We start from the raw sequence: 12110 nt of genomic DNA on the forward strand, positions 1-12110 counted from the left end.
TATTTTATACCGATATGTTTTATTTTATGCATTTACAAATATGAATCTGAGAAGGACTCGGTCTGCCGAAGGAGTCCGGGACACAAGAGGGATGAAGACCCCCTGTGATAGAGTCCCGCGGAGTCAGAGTCTGGACAGAGGTGTTCAAATCCATCCTTTTGACAGTTACTAACTGTATGTCTTCCAACATCTCAGAACAAGTTTCCTCTTCTCTAAATTGGGATTACTTCCTCTCACTCATGAGGACCAAGTGAGATTAGGCCATCCCAATGACTTGTTGAGAATTATCCAGAGGTGTGCTGGCAAATGTTAAACACTCTCCCTGAAAAATGTTGGTTGGACACATTTTAAAATTTAATCTGCCTCATTAACATTTTATCTAACATTTATATAACATATATATATATTTATATATAATACACCCACACACATATATGTCCGTGTGTATTTAAAATCTAGTCTAGACAGGTCGACAAAACAAAACCCTGACTTTGTAGCGTTTGTCCCTTTCCCAGGTGTAAATGTTCATACTGATCATTTAACTGTGGCCTCTACAGGCCGGCCCCACCTCACCCCAACCTTCCCAACATCCTCCGGGAAGTGGGTTCGGAGGTTAAAGAAAAGCTCCTCGGCTGCCCAAAGCTTCGGCGGAATTGGCCCGGGGCTCCTTCAGCCGGCCCCGCCCCGCTGGTCTAGCCTCGCCTCCTACCCTCTTCTGGCCGGTTGGTTGTAGCCCTGGGCGCTCCTCCCATGCGGGGACCAGCGCATCAGGCCGAGCTGACCAGCCCCTTCCTCCGCTTTCCCGGCAGCGCCTCTTCCGGGCTCCACGTTCTCGCCGAGCTGGGGACGCGACAATACCCTGGAGTTGGACTGGGACGCCGCTCTGGGAAGGACGTAAGTGTGCTCAGCTTTGATCCCGCCTGCGCCTCAGAGGAGGGAGGACTTTTCCTGATCACTCTCCCTTCTCCTTACATCTGACACCTCTCCGGTCCTCCCACGTCCCAGGAGAGTATAGTCCAAGTCCTGGACGAGGCTGGGTCCAAAGATGGTACTTACTGATTTGGGGGCTGGGGCTCTCCATGCATTGGCATGCCACACTTCAGTGGGCTGGGCTAGTCCTCTTCAGTACCCAACAGACCCCTCCCCGAGACTGCAGTCCCGAAATGTCAAAGCTTGAAGGGATCATCTGAACTCCCTCATTTTACAGAGGTCCAGCGAGGAGACGGCTTGCCTCACAGAGCCGGAACTAGAAGTTAGGTCTTCCACTTTCTAGTCCACAAGCCAGAGAGGCAGGCAGCCTGCTGAAAAGGCAAGTGAGCTGGCCTCCGAATCCAGAAGTTCTGGGCTCACGTCTTGCGGCTGACACCCTAGTAGTGTGTGACCCTAGGCACGTCTCTTAACTTCTCAATGCCCCAGGGAAGGTGGCATTTGGTTTGGTGGAAGGCATTTCCCCACTGGGATTCCTGATACCAGTGAAATCACAGGCTTACCCCGCCCCTCCAAATAGTCAGAGCCAAATTTCTCCACAAGTCTCAAAATAAGGAAGAAAAGGGCAAATGGGGGCCATGCCCCCTTCCACTTCTCCCTCTCCCCCCTTTACAATTTGGTAAATCTACGGTCCCTAGAGTGTGCCTGATAGAGCCAACGCGAGCATATCTTCATTCCATTTTAATTTAAACTTCAATATTGTATCTAATAACCTCTGCACCTTTACTAACTCGTACTGACCTGGCCTCTCTTAAACCTTGAAACTGTTTCCGTTAGGTTCCACAAATATTTATTAAGCCCTATCTTAAGCTCTATCCCCCTTTGCCTCTACTGTACACAATTTGTTATCGAAATCTTTCCAAGCTGCTGGAGGTTAGTTCTTCCTTTCCACCCCTTGGGAATAGGGTGGGCGGGACTGCACGAAGTCCCTCCCACATTGGTGGTTCCTCCCTAGATCTCAAAGATAGACTGGGCTGAGGTTCTTAATGGGTTGGGACCCTAGAGAAGGCTCTCAGGATTCCAGATGTGATGCGCGTCTTCTGTCCCGGAAAGGCCAGAAGCTTTTCTCATTTCATAGAATCCTAACATTTAAATGATTTTGTTCAGTAAACTTGGATAAGGGGGCTCCTCATCGAGGAGCCTAGCGTTAGGTTCTGAGGGCACACTAAAAGCACTCTGTTCGGCTCTGGAGTGACGAGGTTTGGCTGAAAAGTCCCTGCCGGCACGAGGCTTAGCCATTAGCCTGTTATTTTGAATTTGTGTATCAGAGATGTGCAAAGTAAGTGTCTCCTGCCTCCTCCCCACCCTCAGCGCTAATGGGATCTGACAGAATCAGAGAATATCAGAACTGGGATGGAATTTGTGGACCCTGAATTCAGGTCATCTGTTATATTATAGGCTAGTATGAGAAAGCAGGTGTAAATAAAGGAATGTTATAGTGACCTTGGACAAGGTGCATCCCACCCAGAAATGGCACAGAGGGCTATTAAACGTTATTTTTCTATTGCTTATTGATTTCTAAAAATATATATATTTTTTTTATTTTATCATTTAACATTTTTAACAGAAAAACAAAAAATAAAAAGTGTGGCTAAGGGATTGATGGCTTCCAGCCAGGTGTGCTGGAATCACCTGGTACAGGGTTGGGAGAGAGCCGATTGTTAAAATTTCATCATATTTACATATCATCTGCCAACACTGCAACTCAGAGCTTGATTTGTTGTTTTATTGATTATTTAGACTTAAGAAAGAGAGATAAAATATTAATAATGCAGATTAAACTTGAAACTGTCATAGTTTATTTTGGGTTATGGAGAAAAGGGTTGGTTGTTAAATTTTTACTAACATACCCTTGCTTCCAACCTGACTTATCTCTGATCCCATGAAAAGCCCTAGAGCATGATTTTAAGTTCTGTATCTTTATTTTCTCCTAGATGTTCAGCAACTTTAAGCAGGAGGCCAGAGGCCTGGCCACCTCCCCTGCCACACCATACACTCAGTACTTGGGCACTAACCATGGAGAGGACCCAGACCGTGAATCCTTTGGGAAGATAGATAAGGAGCCTGTGGATTTCTATGGATTGGGTGATCCTGTTGCCAGTTTCTCCCAGATGAGCCCATACCTCTCTTCTCGAGGAAGCACCATCAAATGTTTTCGGGATACAGCCAAGAAAGGTTATAAGGCCTACCACTTAGATGAGTATGATGAAGATAAGAACCCTAATGTGAGTGTACCTGCCCTGGAAAGTCACAGGGAGAAGTCCTGGGGGTAGACAGTATGTAGAAGGTAGGGTTGCTGCTAGCCCAAGCTCCATCTTGCCAAGTGGAGCTCCCAATTTATTGTTTAACTTCAGAGCAGATCCCCAAATGATCTGATATAAGAAGGCTCCTGTTGTTTACCTTGATTAAAACATTGGGGTCCCGTTTCTAAAAATCTCAGCAGTGTAAGGATTTTCAAAATTGTCCAGTCTGAAAGAAGAACCACTGAGGCAGAGCTCTGAGCCAATGGAACTTTATTTAAAGGTCCACGGCCTTCACCAATGAAGTCGACCTCAGATCTTCCTCATGATCTGAAATGCCCACTTCTTCCAAAGCCTTAGTTTTATAGTGCCTGATACCCGGACAATACAGGTGGAGCAGGTCAAAAATAGAGAGTCTGATTGGTGGATAGACCTTTCCCTTGACCCTTCAGGAAGGTCTACACAGAATCTCATTGGCTGACAAACAGGCTGATGAGCAGATCTTAACAGACTTATCAGTCTTCTGGAGGTCCTACCAAAGTTGATAACAGGCTCATGGGCTGATGATTGGATGTCAAAACATCTACACAGACCATAGAAGAATCAGCTGAAGGGACTAGGAATGTTTAGCCTGGAGAGGAGAAGACTTGGAGAGACATAATTACTATCTTCAGACATTTTAAGGGTTTGATATGGAAGAAGGATTAGATTTGTCTCACTTGGCCTCAGAAGGCAGAAATAGGAGCCATGCATGAGAGAGAGGCAGATTTCTGAAGCTCATTGTAAGGACAAATTTCCTAACAATTAGCCAATAAAGGACCAAGTCGGGATCCATATGTTGACTCATCTAAGTAATTCAGAAATATGTACCAGAAACAGTGAATCACTAGCCATGAAGCTGAGTAGTTCATTAGATTGTGTCAACTTGTATAAAGTATGATACATGTTGTGTGTGTATATATACATATAAGTGGTTAACATGGCTGTTATAAAAAGGTGAATCTTTTTCCTTACAAACTTATTGACCCTTAATCTAACCCAATTACCTACTTTAGTCAGCATCAATAAGGGATCCCCCAAATATACTGATTTCTCATGATGATTACATGGCACTGTCATCCATGAATTTATCTAAAAATTTTTTTTTATATTTTTATATTTTCAGCTTGTACAACCAACTGAGGTGATATGTTCCTTAAATTTACTTTCACCAGTGTAAAAAATAGAACTGCCTTCTGTTTTTTCTTAGCTGACTTCACCTAATCTTCCAGTTCCTACTCACTGCTCCCTGCCCCCATTTCTGACTCTACTTTTTAATGAGATCAAGATCTTGTTGGCATTTCTATGGCTCAGGATTACTGCTTGTGATTCCTTGTGTATCAGCCCTGACCTGGAGCTCTGGGTTTCAAATAAAGAACAATAGAATATTAGAGTCAGAAGGACACCTTGTAAGATAGAATGTATAATGTCAGGAGGAGTAGACATAAGGACATTACACTGTCAGACCTCTCAGGAACCTTAGAATATAGAACTCAGAACGTCACAGCTTGAGGGGGGCAATAGGACATAAAATATTAGAACTGGAAGGAATTTTAGAATATGAAATATCAGAGTGGGAAGGAACCTTAAAATAAAGAATGTGAGAGCTGGAAGGGACCTTAGAACACAATGTGAGAGTGAGAAAGGTCCTTAGAATATAAGATGTTGGATCTGGAAGGAATCTGAGAGCAAAGAATGTCTGAATTGAGAGGGACCTTAGTACACGGAATAAATCTTCGATTGAATACTGTCAAAATGGGAAGGTACTTTTAGAACAAAGAGCATTGAAGCTCAGAAGAATCTTAGAGATCACTCAGCCCGGTGGTTTCCAAATATGAAGACTCCATTTAAATGTCAAAAATATGTAAAAGACATGCACGTGACAGTAGTTATACTGGTAATAACATGTTAATTGAAAAGACCCATTATGATAAAAGGTGCTATTCTTTAGTAATATATCCGGATGAATTTACATTCATTATACATACTTTGTTATATGTGTGAGACATTATTTATCAAGTATTCAGAAGGTGTGTTGACTTCTTTGTGGATTTGCATGTGAATTTGAGGGTCCTTGTAATAACTCATTCTTCCTTTATAGGGTTTCTCTTTTTTCAAGTTGGAAGTGACTGATTTAGTCTAGTCTTCTCAGTTTACAGATGAGCTGTTTGCTCATCTTGAAATGAGGATTATTATGAAAATATTTATAGCAGCTCCTTTCATGGTAGCAAAGAACTGCAAACTAAGGAGGTGTGCATCAGTTGGCAAATGGGAGGGGCAAGGCTCAACAAGTTATAGTGTGTGAATGTGATGGAATGCTATTGTGCTGTAAAGACTGATGAAGGGAATGGTTTTAGAAAAACTTGAGAAAATGTATATAAACTGATGCAGAATGAAGTGAGCAGAACCAGGAGAACAATTAACATACTAACAGCAACAATTTAAAGACAAAACACTTTGTAAGACTTAACTCTTGTCAATGCAATGATCAACCTCAGTTCCAGAGGAACCATGATCTAAATATTCTACCCACCTCCTGACAGAGAGATAATGGATTTAAGATGCAGATTGAGACTTAGAATTTTAGTATATGGCCAATAGAGGCATTTAAAAAATTTAAAGGTTTTTAAAAATTTAAAAATGCATATTTGTTACAAAGGTTTTCTCTTTTTTTTCTGTTGGGCATGGGAAAGATGGGAGGAAGAAAAAAGTAGATTTTTGCTCACTAAAAAAATAAATTACAGAAAATGGGGATCATTACCCACCCCATGGAGTTATGAGAATGAAATGAGATAATGCCTATAAAGTGTTTTGCAAACCTTCAAGAACCATATACATTCTAGCTATCAGCAGCAGCAGAAGCATCAAGAGACCCCATGCTTTTTGCTTCTATGAGAATGAAATACTCAAAGAATGGAGGGCTCTGTTGGGGTTACAATGCCTGCTAGTCCATTGCATTGATTAGGGTTGGGTCTTCCCTTCCTATAGAGGTAGCCTTCTCTCCCATACCCATTTCACTCTTTCTCTCCCATCTCTAGGGAATCATTAATTTTGGAACCAGTGAAAACAAGCTCTGCTTTGATCTGCTGTCTAGCCGGGTGAGTCCCAGGGGGCCAGCTGAAGATATACGTGTTGCTTTCCTTTGAATGTTGCCAGGGAATAGCCCAGAAAAGACTGAGGAGAATATCATTTTTTTTCTCGAGTGTGGGTATGGCCTTTAAAGGGATAGCTAGAGGCTGGAGTCAGAAGGCGTAGGATGCACAGAAGAATTTTAGTCCGGGTCAGTGAACAGAGATAGGATACTGTCTGGTGTGTGTGTGTGTGTGTGTGTGTGTGTGTGTGTGTGTGTGTATGTCTCTATGTGTGTGCATGCATGTACTTGTGCTTATGTGTTCATGAGGGTTGAGGGGGCTGCAGTAGAGAGAACACTGGATTTGAAGTCAGGAAACCTGAACCTGAATGCTGACTCTCCTACTCATTCCATTTCTATGAATCTGAGCAAGTCCTTACTCTCTCAGCACCTCAGTTTCCTCATCTGCAAAATGAGGGAAATGCTACCTATACTTCACAAGGTTCTCATGGGGAATGCATTTTGTAAAATTCTAAGCACTAACATGAAACATTATGGGTTAAATGTCTTCTGGACAATAAGCTGGGGTTCAGGCATGACACAGCCCCTTCCTTCTTGGGGCGTGCAGTCTGGTTATTGATAGAGATATACAATCAGCCCTTACTAAGTTCTTTAGAGCCCTTCCCTCATTTTCTTTACAACAGCCCTTTGAGGTAGGTAAGGCAAATATTATGATCCCCAGATATATTTTTAGGGGTGGTGATCATGACTGTGATTCCATTGTCATAGGGGGTTACCTGGTGAGGAAAGCTCTTCTGCCAAGGCTGATTGACAACTGGAAAGTCTTAGATGTACCCTGGGTGCTAAGAGCTTAAGTGACTGACCCAGGCCTGCAGAGCCAGTATGGGCCACAGGCAGGGCTTGAACCCAACTCTGCTTGACCTCAGGAGACTAGCTCTCAATGTGCTAAGGCCATGTTTGTCTCAGGTGAGAAAATTGAATCTCAGAAAAGTTAAGTGCCCTGCTCCTGGTAACAACTCGTAGAAAGCTGAGCCAGGACCAGATTCTGCCTTGTTGGCCTCCCAAGTCCCAGGCTCTTTCTGTTCCTTCCAATTGCTCACTGGTGATCAAGCTTAAGCAGCATGTCTTTGAGAGACTGTGGAGCTGTGGGGGAGTATTCCATAGCAATCACTCGAGGAAGTGAATCAGGTTCATGTACGATGCCCCTGATGTGTTTTCTCCATCCCCCGGCCTGTGTGCTTGCTCCCACCCCAAACCTGGGCCTGGGAGGTCCTTGCTGCCCCTGGGCTGGGCACCTGGTGAGGTCTCACAGTTCTGCTGTATCTTCTTTTCCCACCAGCTGACTCAGAGAGACATGCACCACATTGAGCCTCCCTTGTTGCAGTATCCTGACTGGAAAGGACACATGTGGTAAGTAGTTCCCAGCTGCCTTGCTTTGGTGACTTGAGGACACAGGTGACTGAATTCTGGGGGAAGGGGGGAAGAAGGGAAGGGGATGATGGCTTTTAGGGTCATAGGATTGAGCCACATTGAATTGCCTTTGGGATCCATCATTGTTGCCCCATTCCAAAAACAAGCGTGTTCTTCACGTGTAGGCTTCGGGATGAAGTGGCTGGGTTCCTGTCTTACTACTGCAAGGCTCCTGTTCCCCTCAAACCAGAGAATGTAGGTAATCCTGTTCTTCAGCTTTTCCTGATATCTGCCCCCTGAGATCCTTGAGGGTAATGGGTGTGCTATCTGGGTGGGTAGATGGGGACTGGCCTAGCTGCCTGTTCTTTGTATTAGTAACCTTCGAGGAAGGATTCATCTTTCTTCTCCTATTCTGCGTAGGAGGTATTCATTTATCCATCATCCATCCATCCATCCATCCATCTATCTCATCAGACAATAAACTTTTGTTAAACACTTACTGTGTAGTGTACTAGGGGAGATGCAGAGTTTAGATAAGATATTCCCCATTCTGATGAAGCTTATGGTGCTATAGGGAACTAGAGGGAGGGAGGGAGGGAACAAGCATTTATTAAACATCTACCATATACTATATGTCAAGCACTGTAGTAGGAGCTTAACAATATTATCTCATTTGAACAAGACACAAGCACTTTTAAAAGCATTATTATAATTGCTGACATTTATGTATCACTTTATACATCTTGTCCCTCCTTCCCTTCTTTACTCCCTCCCTTCCTTCCCTCCCTCCCTCCCTTCTTCCCTCTCTCCTTCTTTCCTTCTTTCTTTCCTTCCTCCCTCTCTCCTTTCTTCCTCTTTCCCTTCCTTTCCTCCCTCCCTTCCTTCCTTCTTCCCTCCCTCCTTCTTTCCTTCCTCCTTCCCTTCCTTCCTCCTTCCCTTCCTTTCCTCCCTCCCTTCCTTCTTCCCTCCCTCCCTTCCTTTCCTCCCTCCCTTCCTTTCCTCCCTCCCTTCTTTCCTTCCTCCCTCTCTCCTTCCTTCCTCCTTCCCTTCCTTTCCTCCCTCTCTCCTTCCTTTCTTCCCTTCCTTCCCTCCCTTCCTTCCTTTTTCCCTCCCTCCTTCCTTTCTTCCTCCTTTCCCTCCTGTGTCTCCTCAGGTGGTTGTGGTGAATGGCTGTGCCTCCCTCTTCTCTGCCCTGGCCACAGTCCTGTGTGATCCGGGGGGTGAGTGAGCTTTCCTGATCCATGGGGTGCTGGGATCTGGGTTGTGATATGACCATGAGTAAGCAATCGTGCTCCAGGCACCAGCCTCAGAGGAGTCACTTTCACATACAAAGTGAGAGCATCACTTTTCCTTTTTTTCTAATGCCTTCCCTGAATATCAGATCATTAGATAATAGATTTAGTTCTGGAAGGGAATTTAATGAGTATGTAATCCAGGAATTCTTAACCTGGTGTTTATAGATACCTCCCACTTCCCAATCAAGGGGTCTGAATGTGGACAGATTTTAGGGGGTCCATGAAGACAGATTTTAGAGGGTCTGAATTCTGGGAAGCTGTTGTTTAGAGTCCCCTGGCTTTGAAAAACCCAGATGTGGAAACCCAGATGTTGACTGGGTATGGATGTAATGGTTGGACAGTTTGGAAAGCTGTCTACTTGATCTGTTAATGTCTTGATAATTCTGCCTGTATATTTTGAAGTTTGGGGTGCTGACCTTTTTCCCCTGAACAAGGTAAACGATATATGTCTGACTGATTAAAGTAAGCTTGTTAACCCATTTTGAGTTGCTTTCCTTTAACAAAGCAGATCCGAGAACCTGTGGTAGCTGCAAACCCTGAGGACCCTTGGGGTGCTTGCTGCTACAGCCCCTCATATCCAGTCTGTTGCCAAGACTTATCACACAACTAGGGATTTGAGCCCCAAATCTCTGACTCCCACTGTGCCACACACTTCCTAGGACCTTCCAGGGCCTTAACTTTGGGGTTGGAGTGTTGGGAGGTGTAAAAATCTTCTAGAGCAAAAAAAACTTACTAAATATTCCTGAAAGGCAGAGATGGTTGGGATAGGCCAGAAGGTAAAGGGTGGGGATGGGATAAGGAGAACCGAGTGGGATGGTTGGAGGGAATCTCATTAGAATGATAGCCTTTTCTGCTCTTTGCTTTCAGAAGCTTTTCTGATCTCCAGCCCTTATTATGGGGCCATCACTCAACATGTATATCTCTATGGGAATGTTCAACTGGTCTATGCCCACCTGGACAGCAGGGTAAGAAATATCAGGACTCCCATATGGGACCTGAACTTTGTGGTTGGACCTCAAGGAGAAAAGGGAATTTTTGAATTTTGAAATGGGTACTAAGGTGGAGAAGGCAATGGATTTGAAATATTCACGACTAGAGGTAAAAGGGAAGTGAAGTCACTTATTACCTCCCATATAGTTTAGGGCTAATCCCAGGTTATTGGTTAGCATTCTCAGTGGCCCTCAAACTCTATCCTCTGGAGAAGAAATGGAATGCCAATGTCTTGTCCTCAGGGAGCTTACAGTCTAATGGTAAGATGGGGAGGACAAGGCATACACTTATATATATTCACCAGGCACACACATATATGTGAAAGGTAGTTCCCCAATTAATCAACAAGAATTTACTAAACATATCTTATTTGCCAGGCCTCATGTTAGACACTGGGGTTACAAAGACAAAAGTGAAACATCTTCCTACAAAGGGCTTATAATCTAATGGGTGACAACATGGACATGATACAATGTAATTAAAAAAAATAATGTTAACTAGCATTTATATAGTGCCAACTGTATTCCAGGCACTGGATTAAGCACTTTACAAATAATATCTCATTTGATTTTCACTGGATCCTATCCTCCCTGGGAGATAGGTGCAATTATGATTCCCATGTTTACAGACAGAGAGATTGAGGCAGGCAGAGGTTGTGTTATAAATATTTATAAAGTATATGCAATATATATGTGTATATACATATATACATATACAAACATACACATATATGTGTGTATATCTATATCTCTCTATATATTTATATATGAGTTTTAGGGGGCTGCCACTGGCAGCTGTGGCAATTGGGAAAGGCCTCATGTGGAAGACGGCCCCTCGGCTGAATCCTAAAAGAGACTAGGGATTCTAAGAAGTAGGGGAAGGAAGGAGTGCATGCCAGGGGAACAACCAAAGCCAAGGCAAGGAAATGGACCCTGTGCATGAGGGAGAAATAAGAAAGCCAGTTTGACTAAACTGTAGGGAATAGGAAGGAGAGTAATGTGTAATAAGGCTCAAAATATGGATTGGGGTCAGGTTATGAAGGCTTTTAACTGCCAAAGAGATGAGATTATTTGTAACCCTAGCGGTGATAGGGAGCCATAGACTATGGGGAGGGAGGGGGAGGGAAGGATTTAGTGTTTGGGTCTTGTCAGCCAATGGAATTTAGCACAAGTGATTTGAAAGGTCTTTCCAGGTCACTGGGATGGACAGTCGCCCCTTCCAACTCACGGTCAAGAAGCTGGAGATAGCCCTTCAGGGAGCCAAGTCTGAGGTATGTGGATCTCAGCCCAAAACCAATGATGACTCCAGTTGTTGAGGCTAATTCCTGCCTAGGCTTTGAAACCTGCAGGTTCACTTGGGATGAGGGGGCATGGTGAAAAGTAAATGGCTCTTCTAAGTAGGAAATGACCACATAAGGATTTATCTTCTCCAATAGATTGTGGTGTGACCTCAGACAAGTCATTTCCCTGTCCTGAATCTCAGTTTCCTTTTCTGTAAAATGAAGGTATTCTGTCTTCAGGATGAGAATATCTAGCATTTCTCTGGCATTTTAAGATTTGCAAAGCACATATCTCATTTGATTCTCATAACCCTGAGAGAGAGAGAGGTGCTCTATTATCTTTATTATACAGATAGGGAAACTGAGACAGAGAGAAGGCAAGTGAGGAGGGCTACGTACCTAAGGGAGTTTCTGCGGCAGGATCTGAATGTAGGTCTTCTAGATGCAAGCCCATTGCTATCTAGTGCGTGCCCTGCCATCTCTGATTTCTGAAGGTCTTTCCAGCTCTAACAGTTTATATCATTCCGTGACATTGTCCTGAGTCATGATTCTTGTTGGGGTGCGGGGTGGCGATGGTGGTGGTGAATGGAGGTAAATTAGGTGCTTCCTGATCCATATTCTCTGTCCACATCGCTCATGTTGTTTCAGGGAATTAATGTCAAAGGCCTCATTCTCATCAACCCTCAAAACCCTCTGGGTGACATCTACTCTCAGGAACAGCTGCAGGAGTGTCTAGAGTTTGCAAAGAGGTGTGGTCTCACCCCTCCCTGCCCACCCCC

The 12110-nt window shown here is 44.0% G+C and overlaps 1 protein-coding gene across 1 annotated transcript in view; it reads left to right on the forward strand.

Annotated features, from left to right (window-relative positions):
• The window catches only part of LOC138163690 (1-aminocyclopropane-1-carboxylate synthase-like protein 1), a 16994-nt gene continuing 4884 nt past the window's right edge, over positions 1-12110 (forward strand). Inside the window, 9 exon segments of the mRNA XM_069091094.1 lie at positions 1-894; positions 2922-3212; positions 6305-6364; positions 7697-7767; positions 7953-8022; positions 8921-8987; positions 9930-10027; positions 11245-11322; positions 11980-12110. Of these exon segments, the coding sequence (XP_068947195.1) occupies positions 751-894; positions 2922-3212; positions 6305-6364; positions 7697-7767; positions 7953-8022; positions 8921-8987; positions 9930-10027; positions 11245-11322; positions 11980-12110 (1010 nt within the window). The 5' untranslated portion in view covers positions 1-750.

Source organism: Petaurus breviceps, unplaced genomic scaffold (genome assembly GCF_028583685.1).
Source record: "Petaurus breviceps papuanus isolate PSGF00001 unplaced genomic scaffold, PetGlider_PUasm1.0 188, whole genome shotgun sequence".
Lineage (NCBI taxonomy): Eukaryota > Metazoa > Chordata > Mammalia > Diprotodontia > Petauridae > Petaurus > Petaurus breviceps.